The 19,195-nt window shown below is 35.5% G+C and overlaps 2 protein-coding genes across 6 annotated transcripts; both read right to left on the reverse strand.

Moving 5' to 3' along the window:
- Positions 1–839: 839 nt before the first annotated feature.
- Positions 840–11,396, reverse strand: LOC131644987 (splicing factor U2af large subunit B-like). 5 transcript variants are annotated; one of them, XM_058915624.1, is made up of 18 exons: positions 11,180–11,334; positions 10,124–10,325; positions 9,875–9,991; positions 9,175–9,236; positions 8,502–8,572; positions 8,381–8,425; positions 8,233–8,292; positions 7,600–7,660; positions 7,121–7,233; positions 3,883–3,998; positions 3,676–3,774; positions 3,463–3,538; positions 3,194–3,282; positions 2,532–2,595; positions 2,364–2,459; positions 2,140–2,221; positions 1,503–1,570; positions 857–1,284 (listed from the first exon to the last, which is right to left on the reverse strand). In XM_058915624.1, the coding sequence occupies exons 2-18, from the start codon at positions 10,255–10,257 to the stop codon at positions 1,147–1,149; spliced, it is 1,491 nt and encodes a 496-aa protein (XP_058771607.1). In that variant the 5' UTR covers positions 10,258–10,325; positions 11,180–11,334; the 3' UTR covers positions 857–1,146. The 5 variants fall into 5 exon arrangements, 4 of the variants coding, with proteins under 4 accessions (XP_058771609.1, XP_058771608.1, XP_058771607.1 ...); XM_058915623.1 differs by having other exon boundaries at positions 858–1,284; positions 10,124–10,293; positions 11,180–11,395; XR_009296808.1 differs by having other exon boundaries at positions 1,204–1,284; positions 1,503–1,927; positions 10,124–10,293; positions 11,180–11,396.
- A 3,863-nt stretch (positions 11,397–15,259) lies between these two features.
- LOC131644988 (acetolactate synthase 3, chloroplastic-like) lies at positions 15,260–17,463 on the reverse strand. The gene has a single exon (XM_058915627.1). It carries the CDS (start codon positions 17,388–17,390, stop codon positions 15,414–15,416), a length of 1,977 nt encoding a protein of 658 aa, XP_058771610.1. The 5' UTR covers positions 17,391–17,463; the 3' UTR covers positions 15,260–15,413.
- Between the last annotated feature and the right edge of the window lie 1,732 nt (positions 17,464–19,195).

The following is a 19,195-nucleotide window of genomic DNA, read 5'->3' on the forward strand; positions in this document are numbered from 1 at the left end:
AGGCCTGCACCCCTAACTATGTCTGTTCCGCCCTATTTTTTTCGAGCTTTTGTGGGATAGGCCTAAACGGAGCAAACATGTCTGTTTGCCACCCCTACTCAAAATAATTGTCCTTTTATAATACCAATCAAACATTATTATTTTTCATTACTATACCCCTATTTATTAGTTACCTTCACTTTATTCGGTTATTCTGTTAACTACAATTAATAAGGGTATTCTAGTAAATGATATTATTTTGGAAATAAAACATTTCTTGTATTATAACCAAAAACAGATAAGTACACGCCGATCGCAAGGATCCAGACACCAAACAAACTGTACACGCCGATCGCAAGGATGCAGGCACCAAACAAACTAAACTATGCTACGCGTACTCACATTAACACGAGTACTAAACAATTTGGATATTATTATTATTATTTTTTAATTAAATACGTCAAATCATTTTTTTAATAACCGCACATTGCACAAATATAACATTTTTTATGAGACAGAAGAAATACAAATTTTAACTTCAAATATAATTAAATTTGGATAGAGAATCAATTCTATTTAAAGAACCAAACACCAATTATTTCAAAATCAATTCTACGCTTAGGAAATTACTTTTGCATCTTCCAAAAGTTAAACCAAACATATAGTAATTAAAAGTAGGGTACTGTAGTAATTAAAAGTAGGGGTAGGTAAAGTGATTTATATTTAATCAAATTCTTGCAAAAGTAATATTAATAGTAAATTTTTATATAAAAAATAATAATTATATTTAAACTCAAAAGCTATAAATTCTAACTTTAAACAGAATCAATTATAACAACCAGAGTCAACTTCTAATTGAGATCAACTATACATGTCAATCAATTTTAGAATCAGTTCTAAAAACTCCAATCACTTGCCCAAAGGGCTGATTTTCTTTTTCAAACCAACACATCCTACAGACCAATCACTTGTGCTAATTTTGAAAAATTTAAAGCTTGATTACTATAATTATATGAATACAAATTATTTCACTCTGAATGCATCTACACATCAATGACAATAGCATTAGTATATATCTAATAAATCTGAAACAAAACTAAATATAAAAACTTGAGTGACAAAGAGTTGCTATAAACACTACAAACAGATCATCATCCCTAGAAGTGGTTATAAATCATACTCCATATTATGATAATTTTCTTCTGGATAGTAAACAGCAGTCACAATATTACCCCCAAATTTCCTGCCATTTAGAGCATTTTTTGCAGCTAAAGAAGCAGTACAGTCGGCGTATTCCAAGAAAACCTACAAGAGAAACAAATCCACGTTCAAACAACTCAGTTTGGATCAAGAGTAACCTCAAACAATTTGTTAGAGAAGACAGTGTAAGACCACAAAGCTCGAGCCATTAAAAGTTTCAAATCAATAAGTCTTGAGGTGCATGAAATTTGTAGCTCATGCCTGAGCCTGACATGTTAGCCAACGAATCGAGAACTCAAATGCATCACAAAGGAACTGCATACCTTTCCAATACCTGCAGACAGCTCTCCGTTTGGATTTGGACGAGGAATAACAACATTCACCAACGTCCCTATACATTCCAATAAGGTAGAAGAACAAAGTATATAAATCAGAAATCCATGAACAAAGACATTAGCGGGAATTCCAGAACATTCATTTGTTGATTATTGCCTTATTGATGCATTTAATAATGATAAAAATAAAGTCAGTAGATGAGAACACTTCCTACAACACCTATAAGGGTACAACTTTTTTACTCTATTTCCCTTTGGAATGGTTCATCAAGATAATCTGAAAGACAAGCTTCTCCAGCAATTGTGACTTACAACCATCATACTGAATTAACAGTCTCATTCTACAGGTCCCGAGAGAGAATTAACTACATAACTGAAATACTGAACTGACATGAATACTTGTCTGCACCAAGCTAAAAAAATTTGATACAGAGATTAGTTGAACGATCTAACTTTTTGCTGATCCAAGTATAGTTATCCAAAAACATGGGTGAGTTTAATTACATTTTGTAAATAGATCCAACTCACCCACTAGACCAAAGAAAATGTGATATAATGACTTAATATGCACAGCTATAAAGCAGAAAATGACAGTAACAGGACACATATTACACAACATGCATACCAAATTTGCAGCATTCATCCCGCATGTCTTCCAATATTTCTTCATATTCCCCATTATCATTTAATTGTTCGGTAGTGACGGCCTTTAAAGAAAATCAGGTAGAACGGGTGAGGTGAAAACCCAATAAGGGTCGATCAAATCAAATTGTTAATCAATCTGTCAAAACTCTACAAGGAGTGTTTTGGTTGACAAAATTTTGGGGATGTAATAGAAACTAGAATCACCTGAGTTAAACATACAACTTTAGTGGGGCTTTCTTCATTTGTTGGGCCTCTTTCGACCCCTGGAATATTTAGCCCAACCACTTCCAACGCTATTTTCTGTTAGTTGAGGGATGTAAATAATCAAGAGTTAACAAGTAGAAAAACAGAAGGAAAAAGTTTGTGCCTCACCTGCATAGCTATATGCTGTTGTGCCCGTGCAAAGATGTTATCCTCTTCTGGTTTAGAATGTCCACTGCCCGACAAGTAGATTACAGTAAATATTATTAATCAATGGAAAGTAACAAAAACAATTTAGTCACTTCGATAATAAAATTTTATTCACGAGTATTGCTCCATGCGCATTATATTATCAATGATAAACACAAACAGCGAAAAATAGTTGAGAGAATACCATGAAAATACCAAAAACACACAAGACTAACAGATGTTAAACAAACATAAAGAAGCTTGACAGTATCATAGGTCTATTCCATGTATGATGAATATAACGGATAGGACTAATCATCAGCAACAAGGGGATCCACGGGTTTGACGTAAAGTCAAATTTGATGCGATCAAGGTTTTATTACAATTTCTTATTCAGAATAATACTAATTGAGGTTTCTTAATGTAGTAATGTTGAAACTCCTAGAGGTTTGCCAACTTAAAAGGAATAGTATTGAGTACAGTCGCGGACTCTCAGTAAATTACTTCCCCCTACTTGATCATTTATTCTTCTCAAAATAAATTACTTCGCCCACTCTCAGCAAATGGGCATATTGAAGTCAGAAAATTTTGAAATTGTAAGTGCCACAGAAGTAATAGATAAATTCCTCAGTAAAAAGGCTAACCTGACGGTAGCACGCCTTACAGTCAATGTTTTATCTCCCATTTTAAGGCCATTAAGAGAGGCACAAGCAATGTCTGTTACTGCTGGATCCTAAAAAGATCACCCAGAAAATCAATTTGAATAAAAAAAATGCAAAGACACTTTATATCCTGCAAGGAAATTATCAAATGCTCAAAAAAAATTTCTAGGTAATTAATTACTCAACAAAGAAACATTTGAAAAGTGAAATATCATTAAGATCTATAAGTTCTACAATACAACTTTGTTCACCTGATAGATGCAGAAACCATATCCTTTAGAGTTTCCCGTTTCTTTATCTCTAACTATATCAAAATTTCGGAGAGGGCTGCATTGATATCACAACATAAATGTGTTGGGTTTATGCTTGTAAGTTCAATCAATAAGCACAGTTGTAAAATCATATAAAATTCCAGAATACAGAAAAAGAGTAAACGTAAATAAATATATTCATGACAATCATACCCAAAAGCTTGAAGCAATTCTCTCATTTGTGCTTCAGTAAAGTAGTATGGCAGCCCACCCACAAAGATGCGATCAAGTCCCTCGGCTCCACCAATTGAACTGGGAAGTGGGAACATCCCAGATAGGTCAGAACATAAGGTATACTCAACATTATGTAAAATTCATGTAAAACATGCACACTGCCATCAAAGTACATGGTCAACTTACCCTGCAGAAAGTCCAACAGCAGATAAGTTGAGGTTTGCACTTGGCTGGCAAGGACCTAGAACTGCAGCTAATGAAGGGTTATAGTCAGTTGGCCTACGAACTCTCACAGAAACACCCTGAGATTAGATATCAAAAGAAAAACATCAGTGGTTAGAGTTCTAAAACATATTGGACACGCAAGCTCTGGGTTATTTCATGAATGTTTTGACTAACGCTATGTGAAACAAGGTGATGCTTGAACCAAGTAATATGCAGAGGCCATAAAGCAATCCTTCTAGCTCATTGCATTGAAGTCGAATTGTATGGAAGAAACATGGGGTTAAAATTGACCAGATTCGTAGCAGCAATTACCCCTCTATGTATAATATAGTGGTGATTTAGGAGCAGTTGCCGATCACGCCAAAATATTTGGAATAGGGAAGAAAATCAATGGTTTTGAGTTCGAACAGGTATCTATCTTCTGCTCTACCCGCTCACAATAATTCAAAACAAGGTCAAAAGGACAACCACGCAGTAGTTTTATTACATGCAATCCTTAAGGATCTCAACAGAAATAGAAGTATTAGGCATATTACTTATCAAATGTCAAGGATAGGTGTTTTAAGAAAAAGGGGTGGGTTTTCGTCAACCCTATGGCCCTTAACATAAGTCCTCAAAAATGGAGGTTGAAAATTCGTATTCTAGGTGTGTTTGATTTGGAGAGAAGATGAATTCATTCTTTGTATTGAACAAACTGTTTCTGATTGATTATAATGATAGAGCTTCAGATCTCTGTGTGTGTGTGTGTGTGTGTGTGTGTGTGTGCGCGCCGAGCTATCTAACTAACTGAAACATAAGCCAATTAGCATGTGATACCTGTCACTGCTCTAACAGACTGAGAAACAGAACTAAACTAACTAATGGAAACAGATCCAGTGTAGTAAGGTACTTGATAAGAAAACTGATCTCACACAAGGTGAAGATGAATAAGCGGAACGGTGAGGAACTTGAAGTGGCTGAATGAATTGAAAATAAGGGGAACCAAAAATGTAACTATCCTGATTTACCATTTTTCTCGTTAAATGGTGTTGCAAGACCAAAAACAATGAAAATGAAGAGCACAAATGAAGAATACTAAATTAAATGGTTTCTCAATTTGGTTATAGAGATGATAGATAGTGGAGCAAGCAAGCCATAACTTTATTTTTGAAGCTATGGCACATAATTTGGAATGTTTAAAACTAGCATCTTTGCGGTTAAGATAAAAGATAGGCACCATATTTCCTTTTTGGGTATAGGTATGTGTGACCAGATAGAGTTGGTGATGCAAGATATTACAATTATAGCAGATTGTCTTTTATTTCATTTTGGGGGTGTTGTTACAGTTCTTAAGAGTAACATGGTGGGAAAACCCAGGGGAAGTTAAGGTAAATTGGAGGACCTTGGGTCTGTCATCTGAAAGAAAAGGGAAAGAAAATAAAGCTGTGAGAAGACCCCTCGCCATGCAAAACAGGGTTTGAAATCCTAGTTTAAAGTAGATGAAGCAAAAATTTATGGGTCAACTTGGGAATGGAAGCACTGAAACAGCTTGAGCAACATAGTGTTTATTAGACTTTAGTGAGAAATCAAATGCTCCATGGAGATAAGCTCTACCTGAGACAGAAAAATCAGATGGCCATACTATTGCAAGAACAAGAGAGTGTTTTCCAAATTCCACAAAGGAGAGGGGCAGCAAACATGTCATTCAACTACTTCCTAGCATGTGTCAATCAATGTTAGGTCATACATGCTCACAGTCAAAAAGAAATGAAAATGCACATTTGGTGGGCAAAATGTTACATGTAAAGAAGAATGGAGACTGGAATTTTTTATTGTAGATTATCATACCCTTAATAAAGCCATAGTTCCCAACATGTACCCCATTCGTATGATAGAGGAGTTGTTGAAGGAGTTGCATGGACTCTATGATAAACTTCGGGTCAAAATACCTTCAAACCAGAGTAAAGCCTAAAGATGTCCCAAAGACAGCATTGAGAATACCTATGTAGTCAGTAGCACAAACTGCAGCATAGCGGCAGACCCCCAAAATGCTATAGCAGTGTAGCGGTACGGCCGCTACGTTGAAGTCAAGCAAACATTACAAACATTTTGTGATACACAACAAAAAAAGGTGTTGATTGTGGTGGTTGAGACTAAGAGGATGCCATAAAAGGATACAGTTGATGCAGAAATTGAAAAACATGGCAAGAGAAGAAATCGGTGCAGAAACCGGGAAATGGGGAAAGAGAGGGCCGGGAGAGAAGAAGAGCACAAGCACAGAGAAGAGGGAAAAGGGAGAAGAACCAGTTGCAAGTGGAAGTTCCTCTCGTGAGAAAACAGAGTGCAGAAGAGTATGGAAGAACAAAAGTATGCAGTAAATACTTCAAAAAATTATCCAGTGAAAAAAGTAATAAAAAGAAACGCTAAAATAACCCAAAACAGTTAAAAATTAGGGCAGTTTCGATATTATGCATTAAAAACATTTGTAGCGGCTTCTTCTCATGATTCTGAAATACGTCATTCTGGTAAATATGCCACCATGAACAGTGCTACAGTCACAATCCTAAAACGCGACGTGGTGCTGGAGTGCATAGCACATGCCTCGACACGCAGCCGCTATTGCGGCCGCTACGACTATGACTGACTGCAGAGGAGAACACATACAAGTTTTAGTTATGTAATTTGGCTTGATTAATGCTCTCACTACTTTTCAATGTAACATGAAAGCAGCATTTAAGCCATATTTGAGGTTGGTTTTGGTTTCCGGTGACAGGACCATTGTTACATGTGATGGTGAAGCTGGTGCTAGATATTTTGATACAACTACAACTGTTTGCTAAAAAGAAATGTTGTATTGGTTAAAGAACAACTGCTTACCTTGGTCAAATCATTTCTTTTAAGGGTCTTTATGTAGACCAAGAGAAAAACAAGTGCTGTACATTGGCCTATTCTTATTCTTAAAATAAAACAGTGAACGAGGTTTGTGGATTTATTGCACTGGTCTATCAGATTTATTAATAACATATGTCCCATTAATTTTAATTTGTCATAAGCTTGAGAATGACAGATGTTTCCAGAATCCCAAGTCTTCAGTTATGACTTTTAATGAAAATTCAGAAGATGGACTGTACAACTATTGACATATTCAATTCCTTCTATTGTTGATCTCAATTTAATATCAAAACTTATGATGCCTTCGCAATAATATAAATATGCTTGCCTCAAATACTATTCCATCTAAAGCCATTGCATTGCTAGCTTCTTCAACAGTTCTCATCTCCACAAACGCAAATTTCTTCTCGTGATTAATGTAGACATTGACAACCGAATCACCTATAAATCAGGAAATCTTGAATAAACTAATCAACTAAGCCATTTTGGAAATACATAAGCAAATTACATATGTACTTATATAAATAAACTATAGTACTAAGACACTATCATTTTACAATAAATAAATAAATTTAACACATAAATGGAAAAGCAAAGAACTAAACATGAAGTAAAGCTTGCACAACATAAAACAGTTTGATGAAAAAACCTATATACTCAAATGTCAGCACAATTCCTGGTAATTCAAAGGTCAAACTAATGAAACAGAATTCTTTGATAAATTGTTGAATTTGAGTAGAGTGTGTCAAGTCTTATTCTTATACAGGTAAAATCAGAAAATAAATTATTGAAAATACTACACTACACCTGATCCAGCAGAATTTCCCCCAATAGCAATCATGACATGGCTAAAGAAAGATGCAATTGCCTGTTACAAAAATAAAATGGACTTAACAATTCCGAAATGCAAAGGGAAACAATTTTTACATTACATTAGTTGCAATATAACCAGACTTTACTAACGCAGGCAGCAAAACATACTATGCAATAGGCACAACATTAACTACTGTCAATGTCATACGAACACACTCCCATACCACAAAAAAAGCAGCCCGGAAGAACAATAATAGTACAGATGGTACAGAAGGGAGATCATACATTCATATGAATTACTTGGAGCATGAACATAATAACATCTACCCCAGAAAAGGTTGATTTCAGATAGCATTCGTTATAGATGACCAATATAACCCCTAATAATATTAATGCCTCCAAATTAATTACAAGCTGCAATTCTTTTGCACTCCCCAGGTTAACATAACCATATATGACTCTTAAATCTTTTTACAATAATATATTGTCTATATTTAATAGCAATTTGCAACATTACTCAAATTAGATAAATGTTTTATATAGAACTGGAATGAACCACTAATAAGAGTTGTTAATCATTTGAAAATATTTTAGATCTTATATGGGTGTCATGTCCATAAGGAGAACCTGCTCGTTAGCAAAAGGAGGGAGCCCACCAACGTACACTCGCCGAGCGTGCCTTGTAGCCTTTTAGAATAAAAAAATAGAAACTGTCAAACAGACATATAAGCCTACAAGTGCATATATTGACAAACGCATCAGGATTCACACAAACCTGCTGTGTCATAGGTTGAACTTGCATTAAGGAAAGAGCTCCAATCTGTGACAAATGAAATCATCTAGTGTGCTCGTAGAATTAAAAAAGCTGGAAAATCTGGTGCCACAAAAACTAGCACCTGTGATATCCCATATGGTGAGAAATTTTGTGTAGCTCCTTGAATTGTATGAGCAATCCCCGGCATTTGCCCTGCATTATTAACTTTTAATAAAACGATAATACAAAAAATAAATTATAGAGAAAAACAATGCATGAATTTAGTGTTTTTCACTAGATCAAAGAAATAAGGGACCTATAACAAGCCTTCATTTCACGACAAAGAAAGCCAAAATGAAAGAAAATATACCATACCTAATTTAAAGTACGATTGAATTGAATATATAAAAAATTTAGAAATGAGTTCAACCACTGCAGATGCTGGGGAAATAAGTGTCTACCAATAGGCAACTTTTGCCAGATGAGAGTGAAAGGTCCGGCAACAGAATGTACAAGCCAGCCATTGAATATGCTACAAGGTGTACGCTGATAGGTAGGTTGGTAGGACATGCAGCCCAACATTGCCTTCTTACCCAACCATAAAAATAAGCCAGACACAAAACCACACACAACAGCAAAACAACACAAGAATGATTCTTAGTTTCAAAATTAAATTTATCACCTTAAATATGTAAAGAAAATATGGTAACACATAATACAGACAGAATATGAGGGGAGAAAACTGAGGCTTGCATATGAAAATAAATGAGGAATCCATACACATACTACACTAAATTAAGTGGTCAAGTAAAAACCTGAAACAGCTGGTGTTACACCCGTAGCAGGTGGTGCCATGTCAAAACCAGAGGTCCTTTTTCTGTACAGAAATGGGAGCTCAAGGATCAAATTAGAATAAAATAATACTGTATTGTACTTGCACGGCTACAGAACTTAAGTTTTAAAAAATGTAACATGCAAAATAAGCTTGTCCTATTTCAGTATTTATTTTTTCCAAGAGAAATCTAGAAAAGAGTGAAAACAAACTTTGTCGTTATAAGTTGTTTTCAATATAAATACCTGTCTCGCCTTCAAACAGATAAAAGTGCATGTGAGTTTACTAGTTAACAAGCCTAAGGGTATGTTTGCGAGATAGATTTTGGGGGGCTAGGTCTATATTTTTTATATATATTTGAGATGTTGGCAAAAAAATATGAAAGAATAACATGATAAATGACCATATAATAATTCAATCCCACTTAATTTATATTTATAAACATTTTATAGCTTCCTTAATTTTAAAAAGAAAAATAAACCCTCCCTTCCAAAACCTTTCATTTAAACATACCCTAAAGTCAACCCTATATTTTTTATGCTAAAATTTTGTTGGAAAGTGATGCTAGATCAATAGGCTCGAAAATAAAACAAATATTGGTAATCTGGTGATTAACAAAGAGCAGGTAGATAGTTAATATCCCACAAGAACAATGTACAAACTGAAAATAGAAGTCCGCGTACCCTTCTGATTGAGAAGGGGATCTGGACCGTGATCTAGATCTAGATTCCCTCCTGGATCTCTTTGAATGTGCCCCATATCTGTGTCTTGCATCTCTATCACGATCATAGTCATTATGCCTACAAAGTGAATATATCTTAATATCTATCCAATGTATGAAATGATACACAATACACAGAAAGTTGCTAATCTATGCATTGCTTTAGAAAATCTATCTGAAAAGAGGAGAAAAGAATGATAAATAGTCCAACCTATCATAATCACGGCCGCGTTGACGATTATAACTGTCATATCTGCCTCTTCCTCTAAAACCCTCGTATTTATCATCTCTGTGACGGTCACGGTTGTCATGAAAATTTTTCCTGTCTCCATCTCTCCTTCTCATCCTCGTGCTCTCGTGACCAGATCCCCGGGAACTTGGCTGAGGTATTTAAAAACATTCAGCCAACTCATCTGACTCTCACATATCAAGAGGTTAACCATAACAAATAATCACAGAGTATAATAGCAATAATACAGTGCTGATTTAAAATTTATAATATCATGAAGCAGCCGCAAAATCGCAGGAAAACTAATATGAACAAGTCATCTAAACAACTAAACCAGCATACTCTTATGTCCCGGTTTGGATAAACAGCTTAATCGGCAGCTTAGAGCATAAGCACTAATCATATAAGCTATTACGAATAGCTATTTCTATTACACAAGATAAAATAAAGTCAAGTTGTGTATGTTTGGTTTAGCTTTCGGAAGAGCTCAAAGCAATTCTTGAGGTGTAAAATTTATTTTGGAATGATTTTGAGTTGTTTGATTCTTCTAAACTAGAATTGATTCTGCCTCTAGAATTGATTCTACTAGAAGCTAGAATTTATAACTTTTGAGTTTAAGCGTGATTTTTACATTTGAATTTTCTATACAACTCAATTTTGCATAAATCTTTTCATACATAAAATCACTTTACATTCAACTCACTTTTAACAAGAATCAATTCACTCAAAATCAATTTTTATTCACGACGGCAATCCATACAGATTTCATTCATAAACACTCCATTTACACCAAATTTGTTTTAGATTAATCAATGAAAGATATTAAACTAAAAAAAAACCTAGTAACCTAGCAACTCATCCATAAACTTAAAAGCACAAAAAAATATCACATTGCAAAAGCACTTTTAAGAAAAGCTGAAAACTTAATCAAGCTAACTGAAGCAAAACAATGACCTAAAAACTAAAAGGGATCTTTATGCAAGTTTCAAATTAAGCTATCTGGCAAAAAAAATTAGGGAAAGGATGAAAACGAAGCACCTTGTCGGGGGAAGAAGCACCGTGATGCGCGTGATTTTCGGTGTCAGACATTGCAGGCAAAGCAAGGAAGGTGATGCTGAGAAATTTGGAACCCTAATAAATTGGTTTGTTTGGTTTATGGAAAAATGAATTTGATGAGAATCAAGCGTTAATCATCATCAATTATTGTAACCAACCATTTCTGAATCCTAAACATATGAAGTTAATGAAAAATGTATATTACTAAATCCATAATAGTAATTATTTATTTATAAGCAAAATAAATATATTTCTATATTATATTTGTTGTAGAATGAAATATAAACAAATTTTATTTTAAAATAAATGTATCTAAATAGTTAGATAGTTGGATGAGATGTATGCTAAGCCTCGTGATAGGTAAAATTAGGTTAAATCGTTTAATTAATTGATTTTGATTAAATTAGATTCTCGTTTGATACGCGATTTGTGATTCAATTAGTTCCATCATGAATTAAACATTTATCGTTTTGGTTAAATTTGGTTAAATCATTTAGTTAATCGATTGAAACGTGTGTTTGATTAAATTAGGTTCTTGTTTGATTAGTTTATTGATTAAACGTGATTTGGCATTCAATTAGTTCCATCGTGAGTTAAACATTTATCGTCTCGGTTAAATTAGGTTAAATCATTTAGTTAATCAATTGAAACGTTTGTTTGAATAAATTAGGTTCTCGTTTGATTAATTTATTCGTTAAATGCAGTTTGTGATTCTGTTAGTTCCATCATGAGTTAAACATTTATCGTCTTGGTTAAATTAGATTAAATAATTTAGTTAATTGATTGAAATGTGTATTTGATTAAATTAGGTTCTCGTTTGATTAGTTTATTCGTTAAATGCGATTTGTGATTCAATTAGTTCCGTCATGAGTTAAACAATTATATTCTTTAAACGTGATTTCTAATTCAATTAGTTTCGAGTTAAACATTTATTTTGTTCTATATTGACAATCAAACTTGATTTGCGATTTGTTAAACAATATTTATTATGTTGACGATTGGTATTAATTGATTATTTTTGGATAAATTAAGTTTAAATGGATTTGCTATTCATTATAGTTGAATAGCTATAGATTAATTGTGGATAAATTATGTTATACTCATTTTGAGATTTGTTAAACGATTTATTATGTTGGCCATTGGATAAATCATGTTAAACTTGTTAAACGGTTTATGTTGCTGATAATTAACATCTCGATTTTCTATTTGTTCTATGAGTGGATATAATAAATGAACCGTATTTTTTGTTTATAGAATTCAATATGACTGGGATAGGAAAAATAAAGGTCTTGAAGTCGCTATTAAAATAGACCTGGTGTTGCTTGAGGCGCGTGTGCAGATTACTAACAAAGCTGAGAAGAATGATGACAAAGCGGAAAAGGAAAAGATTGACGAGAAAGCTGGAAAAAACAGGGGTTGGTGGAGTTGGTCCAAGAAATGAGAAGCGAAGAATAACAAAAGAGTATTACCTTACCTATGAATATATAAGAAAACACATTTTCGATTAGGCATTGACATTTAGCTTACTATGTACTATTGTTTGGAGATAAGTACTTCTAACACATTGGGGCCACGACATACTACTTCTTTTAATGGTACCTCTTACATGTAGATTTAGCTTTTAATGGTACTTGTTACACGTAGCTTTTCGCAAGAAAGAACATTGTCGTGGCTCTCTTCAAGGCGTTGAAGTTTTTCTTTAATAGCATGAATTTTGTTGTCGAACAATGTTAAACACATTGTTCAGTGGCTCGTTGGCGCCTTGTTTGCAGAGGCTTGCTTGTAGAGTATGAAGGCAAATGAGGCTTCATGTTGCGTAGCTGGAAGTGGAACATGAGTTTTTGCTATATTGACTTAAATTGATATGGCCATTTGTAAAGATAGCATTAGATTCAGATGTAATGAAACTATTGCTCCTGAATCTACGACATTTAGAGGAGGTTGATTGCTTGTTGCTAGAGATGGAAATAGGCTAGGTCGGCATACAGGGGCATATGACCTAGCCTATTTAAGGCCAGACCAGGACATGTCTATTTAATAAAAAGCTCAGGGTTAGACTTTTTTAAAAGCCTATTTAATTAAATAGGTCAGACTTAGGCTATTAAAAAAGCCTATAAAACCTTATAGATCGGCCTATATTTTCATCTATTTAAAATAGTCTAAATATGGTGGCCTATATATGCATATATATTAGGAAAAAATGCTAAATAGGTCTGCCTATAATGTTAAATAGGTCGGCCTATATATGCATATATAGGGCGACTTATAAGGCTTCTTAGGTAATATGGATTAATTGAAAATCTTAATGAGAAACAAGCTTATAAATAGACTTTCAGGTCTGGCCAGATTTTTAAAAAGATCAGGCCAGACCCAAAAAAAGAGCATATAGTAGGTTGTAGGTCAGGCTCAGGCTTTGTAAGTTTATCATAAGTCAGGCTCGGGCTTTCTAAAACCTAGCCTAGTTTATCCTATTTCCACTTAGCTTCTAGCACAGCGATGGATCAGGTAGCCTTAGATCTGCCATCTTCGGTGAAGGTAAAAATTGATGATTTGAAAATCCTGAAGAAATGAGATGTGCCAAGTCAAATTAGAACACGATAGATCTTCGCATTCGATTGCGAGTACTTGCTCTGGTGAATGGAAAGAATTATGAACTACAAAAGTTGAATATTGAATGGGAAATCGTAGGAATCAAATGCCGATTCCCACAATCAGTGCCATTATTCTATTCAAAAACCAAAAATGGATGATCTAACTACACGAAGAAACCAAAAATGAAGAGAGTTGGATAATTGTTGATCTTGAACAATGGCTTCGATCTCTTTTACAGTGGCACGGGATGGACCTACATAGTTAACACTCAAATACTTAAGTCAGTTTAAGATTCAAGATGAGTATATTGAAATTAAAGATCATATATTGTGTACCTTATAGTGCACAATGGAAATAAGAAAAAAATCACAAGAGAAGTAAAAAAAAATTATATGCAACTTAATTTGATATTTGATCTCTAATATTATTTTAAGTCTAAAATATTTGTTTTCATCGGTTTCGGCTTTTGCCTCCAAAATTTTTTATATAAGAATTGAAACAAAGGCTGAGGGTTTTAAGGAAAGCATGGCTTTCAGAAAAATATGTTCATTAATAACATTTTCGAACGCTGTCACGATAGTTATATCAAAAGAAGGTCACTTCTCCTTGTGGTGCACATTGCAACCAGTGGCACCATTATTTCCTATTTGCTTCGTATGTGAACAAGATCAAACTAGCTACCAGGGATAAAGAAGTGACCGGAAAATTCTTCAGGGAGAAACAAAAATCCTCAGGTTAAGCCGTTTAGTTAATTGATTGAAACATGTATTTAATTACATTAGATTCTTGTTTGAATAGTTTATTCGTTAAACGCGATTTGTGTTTCTATTAATTCCATCACGAGTTAAACATTTATCGTCGTAAAGTGTGAAGGCTTAGTAAGGTTTTATGTTGCGTAGTTGAAAGTGGAATTCTCAAAGAGCAATATTTGTGAATTGGAGTATGCCTCATGGTTTTAATGGAACTTTATTGTATTCCTTTTTTTTTCCTTATCTTTTACTTTATTGTCCTTATCTTTCTGTTAATATTTTCTTATATTTAGGAAACACATATAAAATTAAAAAGGTAAATTAGATGACAAATTAGGGAATTGCATATCACAAAACATTTGTGCATGGATTAATACTTAAGCATGTGACTAATGCCATATAGAGCAAAACAATAATATTTAACATGGGTTATCATCATGATTTATTTGGGAGCCTCCAAAAGTTTAGGACCAAATTTTGTGATTGAAACATTTGTTGATTGATGATCTTATATAACTTCCTCCTTAGGCAACCTATATATGTACCAGAACTGTATGTATCAATGATCATGATTTTAACTTTTGGTTCAATGATTTTAAACCATGACGAAGCTGATGGCAACATCAAGAATATCTAAATTTATTGCATTTTCTTGAATATCAATCCCTTAAAAAAGTGGAGAAATTGAAATAAGTGAAAAAAAATTTAAAAAGTGAAGACAGACCAAACCGCAGTAGGGAATATTTATACGGAGCTGGAAATTGTCCAGAAACAAACAAGTTTGCCTTATTACCAACACTAGAACAAAAAATTATAACATCATAACTTACTATTATTATACAAAACCAGTATCAAGATAAACCTAGCTTGGAAAATCAGTAACTTATTCTGCCATCACCTTCGGTTATGACATCCTCGAAGGATCCATTGGCGGGAATCATAGGTAACACGTGCTCTTGATGCGGTACAATGACATCAAGAAGGTAAGGACCAGGGGTGTCCAGCATTTTCTGAATTGCTGCTTTAAGGTCTGCCCTCTTTGTCACACGAGCTGACGGTATTCCACAAGCATCTGCAAATTTCAACATATTGGGGAATATTTCCTTCTCGTTTGTCGGGTTTCCGAGATATGTGTGAGCTCTGTTGGCTTTGTAGAACCGATCCTCCCACTGAACAACCATGCCCAAGTGTTGATTGTTCAGCAATAGTATCTTAACAGGAAGTTTCTCCACCTTTATAGTGGCAAGCTCCTGAACATTCATCATGAAACTACCATCACCGTCGATGTCAACCACGATAGAGTCAGGATTAGCAACAGCAGCTCCCATGGCAGCAGGCAATCCGAATCCCATAGCACCAAGACCACCGGAAGTCAACCATTGTCTAGGTCTCTTGTAACTGTAAAACTGAGCAGCCCACATTTGGTGTTGTCCGACACCAGTGCTTATGATAGCTTCCCCGTTGGTAAGCTCATCAAGTACCTGTATAGCATACTGCGGAGGAATAGCTTCATCAAACGTCTTATAACTCATCGGAAACCTAAGTTTCTGCTCGTTCAACTCTTCTCTCCAAGCTCCAAAATCAATCTTACTCGCAACCCCGTTACTCTCCAAAATCCGATTAATCCCCTTCAACGCCAACTTCAAATCCCCACAAACCGACACATGAGGCTGCTTATTCTTCCCAATCTCAGCAGAATCAATATCAATATGAACAATCTTCGCCCGGCTAGCAAAAGCCTCAAGCTTCCCGGTAACCCGATCATCAAACCGAACCCCAAAAGCAAGCAAAAGATCACTCTTATCAACCGCATAATTCGCATAAACAGTCCCATGCATCCCAAGCATTTGCAGCGAATTCTCTTCTGAAGTCGGATACGAACCCAAACCCATCAAAGTACTCGCAACCGGAACCCCAGTTAACCTAACAAACCGCCGCAACTCCTCACTAGAATTCAAACTACCACCACCAACATACAAAACAGGTTTCTTAGATTCCAAAATCAGCCTCACAATCTGCTCTAAATACGCCTCAACCGGCGCTTTCGGCAACCGATTCATATACCCTGTTAACCTATTAGGTTGATTCCAATTCGGAACCGAAACCTGTTGCTGAATATCTTTCGGTATATCAATCAACACCGGTCCAGGTCTTCCCGAACAAGCCAAGAAAAACGCTTCATTCACTATCCTAGGTATATCATCAACATCCAAAACAAGATAATTATGCTTAGTAATTGACCTAGTTACCTCAACAATCGGCGTTTCCTGAAACGCGTCGGTTCCGATCATTCTCCGGGGAACTTGACCGGTGATAGCAACAAGAGGGACACTGTCAAGCATAGCATCAGCAAGTCCACTGACGAGATTAGTAGCACCGGGACCGGAAGTAGCGATGCAGACACCGGGGAGGCCGGAGGATCTGGCGTAACCCTCGGCGGCGAAGATTCCGCCTTGTTCGTGGCGTGGGAGGACGTTACGGATGGACGTGGAGCGCGTGAGGGCTTGGTGGATCTCCATGGACGCGCCGCCGGGGTAAGCGAAGACGTCGGTGACGCCTTGGCGTTCGAGGGCTTCGACGAGGATGTCAGCGCCTTTGCGGGGCTCGTTAGGGGCAAAACGGGAAGTGAAATGTTGGGGGGAGGGTAGGGAGGTAATTTGTTGTTGTGTGGGGTTAGGGTTAGGGTTGGAGATGGAAGATGAGATTCGGAGGGGACGGAGGTGGGGTTTGGAGGGGGTGTTTGGGTGGGAGGGAAAGGGGAGAGTTGGTCGGAAAAAGTGGTTTTGGGTTGGAGACGGTTGTGGAGAAGTACGGACGGTGGTGAATGCGGCGTTTGCAGCGGTGGCCGCCATGGTTTTGTGTGATGAGACAAAGAGTATCAAAATGTAACCCTACAAGATTCTAATGATGCTGTTTTTATTTTCCTAGTAGGCAAAATTAATTTAGTCAACAAAATAAATATTTTAATATTCTTTCAATAACAAATTATTGAATATAAGTCAATATTTTATATTTATTAAGAAAATTATCAATGTTAGATAGTTACTGTAACTGCGATCAGGATGGAATTTGAACCACTTGATATCATAATTGATTTCCGAATCAGACTATAATCGGTGGTAAAAAAAAAAAAATTCAATTTTTTTTATGTTTTTTTAAATATATTTTATGAAATGATATAGAAATAACTTCAGTGATTGTTATGAAAAAAAAATGAAAGAGAAAGCAAGTTATATGTAATTTGCATATAATTTGATTTTGGAAAAGATGCATATAAAAAATAAAATTTTAATGTAGTAGTTAAAAAGTACAAGTGTGTTCTTCTTACATAGGCAAAGAGATTCAGAGGTTTTGTAGGTTTATTATGTTGTATGGTGGTTAGGACTTGTCCACAGCGGCGAAAAGTTTTATATAAGGTGTTTTACGGTGGTTTTATGAGTCCTGCTCACGGGAGGTGAAATGCTCTGAAGATGATAGGTGTGCTTAAGCATATGCGTAGGGGGTATGGTCAGTATGCGTTATGACCTTGCTTAGTGTTATTCTTTATGATCTCTCCCTCTTCCCTTTCGGGAAAAAGTATTTATAAAAGCCTTTTATACCTAAGGTTTGAATAACTTTGAGTGGACCACTCCCTTTTAATCAGGAAAGATTATCGACCTCTTATCTTTCAGGAGTTAGTAAGGACTTTCTCTTTTGGCTAACGTCTTACACCTCATCAGTATCCCTGAATGAGTCTCCAAGTCATCGCCTCAACGATATGATTCTTGGGAGAGGCCACCCTAGTCTGAGAGTTTCACAAATATAACATTACATAGTCTCTCAAGCACGAGGGTTCTATTAAGAACGAAGTGTTTATAAGCTTCTTCTTTCATCTGAAGCATGCCCCTTGCCATATTACTAAGTCCCTTAATCGAATGTGACCAAACATACAGGAGAGTCCCCCAACCAAGGTGAATATATTTAAAGTTTGAGTCTCTCAGCTATGGGCGAGTCCCCCAACTGCTGAAGGTGGCTATATTTAAAAGGCGAGTCCCTCAGCTATGGACGTGTTTGTAAATCGAAGGCGACTACTTACATGAGCCCCCAAAGGATGAGTCAGCTACCAGATGTTTCCTGGTTAACTAAAAATGTCAACAGGGGATGTCAATCAACCATCTTATAGGCCGTGCTTACTTTCATTTAACTTAAGTAATGATGACCTATTTTTTTAGACCTTAAATGTTAACGACACATGTCAGAAACATGCTCAATTTTTTCAAAAACCCTGAGGGAGTCAGAGGGTCCTCTATAACACCCTTCTATACCCCCACATATAATTTACGAATAAATTAAATAAAACAGCCACGCAAGGGTGTCACACTTCATAAAAACATAACTAGCATGCCCCGTAACACGGGTTACACCAAATTAATATACAACCTTTCAAAACCTACACTTTCAAGGTGTTCATGTGGCATCAATTCTCATTTAAAAACATCGCATCAGGATCATCGTCATTTTATTTTTAATATAAATCAAAACATACTTTGAGTCTTAAACTCCAACTTTAATAATCTCAATAACAATAGTGTCATCATCCAACTGAAAACACCTTATCGTTAAACAATTTAAAACCAAAATAAACAACATAATAGTTTACGAAATTCAAACGTCAACC

Source organism: Vicia villosa, linkage group LG1 (assembly GCF_029867415.1).
Source record: "Vicia villosa cultivar HV-30 ecotype Madison, WI linkage group LG1, Vvil1.0, whole genome shotgun sequence".
Taxonomy (NCBI): Eukaryota; Viridiplantae; Streptophyta; class Magnoliopsida; order Fabales; family Fabaceae; genus Vicia; species Vicia villosa.

What these genes read in the sequence shown, in the direction of transcription:
- LOC131644987 (XM_058915623.1), bottom strand. Translation starts at nt 11,230, where the DNA reads ATGTCTGACACCGAAAATCACGCGCATCACGGTGCTTCTTCCCCCGAC. An exon ending in TGTAACACCAGCTGTTTCAG is followed by an intron (nt 8,573 to 9,174) that starts GTTTTTACTTGA and finishes TTAATAATGCAG; the next exon opens with GGCAAATGCCGGGGATTGCT. An exon ending in GGATGAATGCTGCAAATTTG is followed by an intron (nt 1,571 to 2,139) that starts GTATGCATGTTG and finishes TGGAATGTATAG; the next exon opens with GGACGTTGGTGAATGTTGTT.
- LOC131644988 (XM_058915627.1), bottom strand. Translation starts at nt 17,390, where the DNA reads ATGGCGGCCACCGCTGCAAACGCCGCATTCACCACCGTCCGTACTTCT.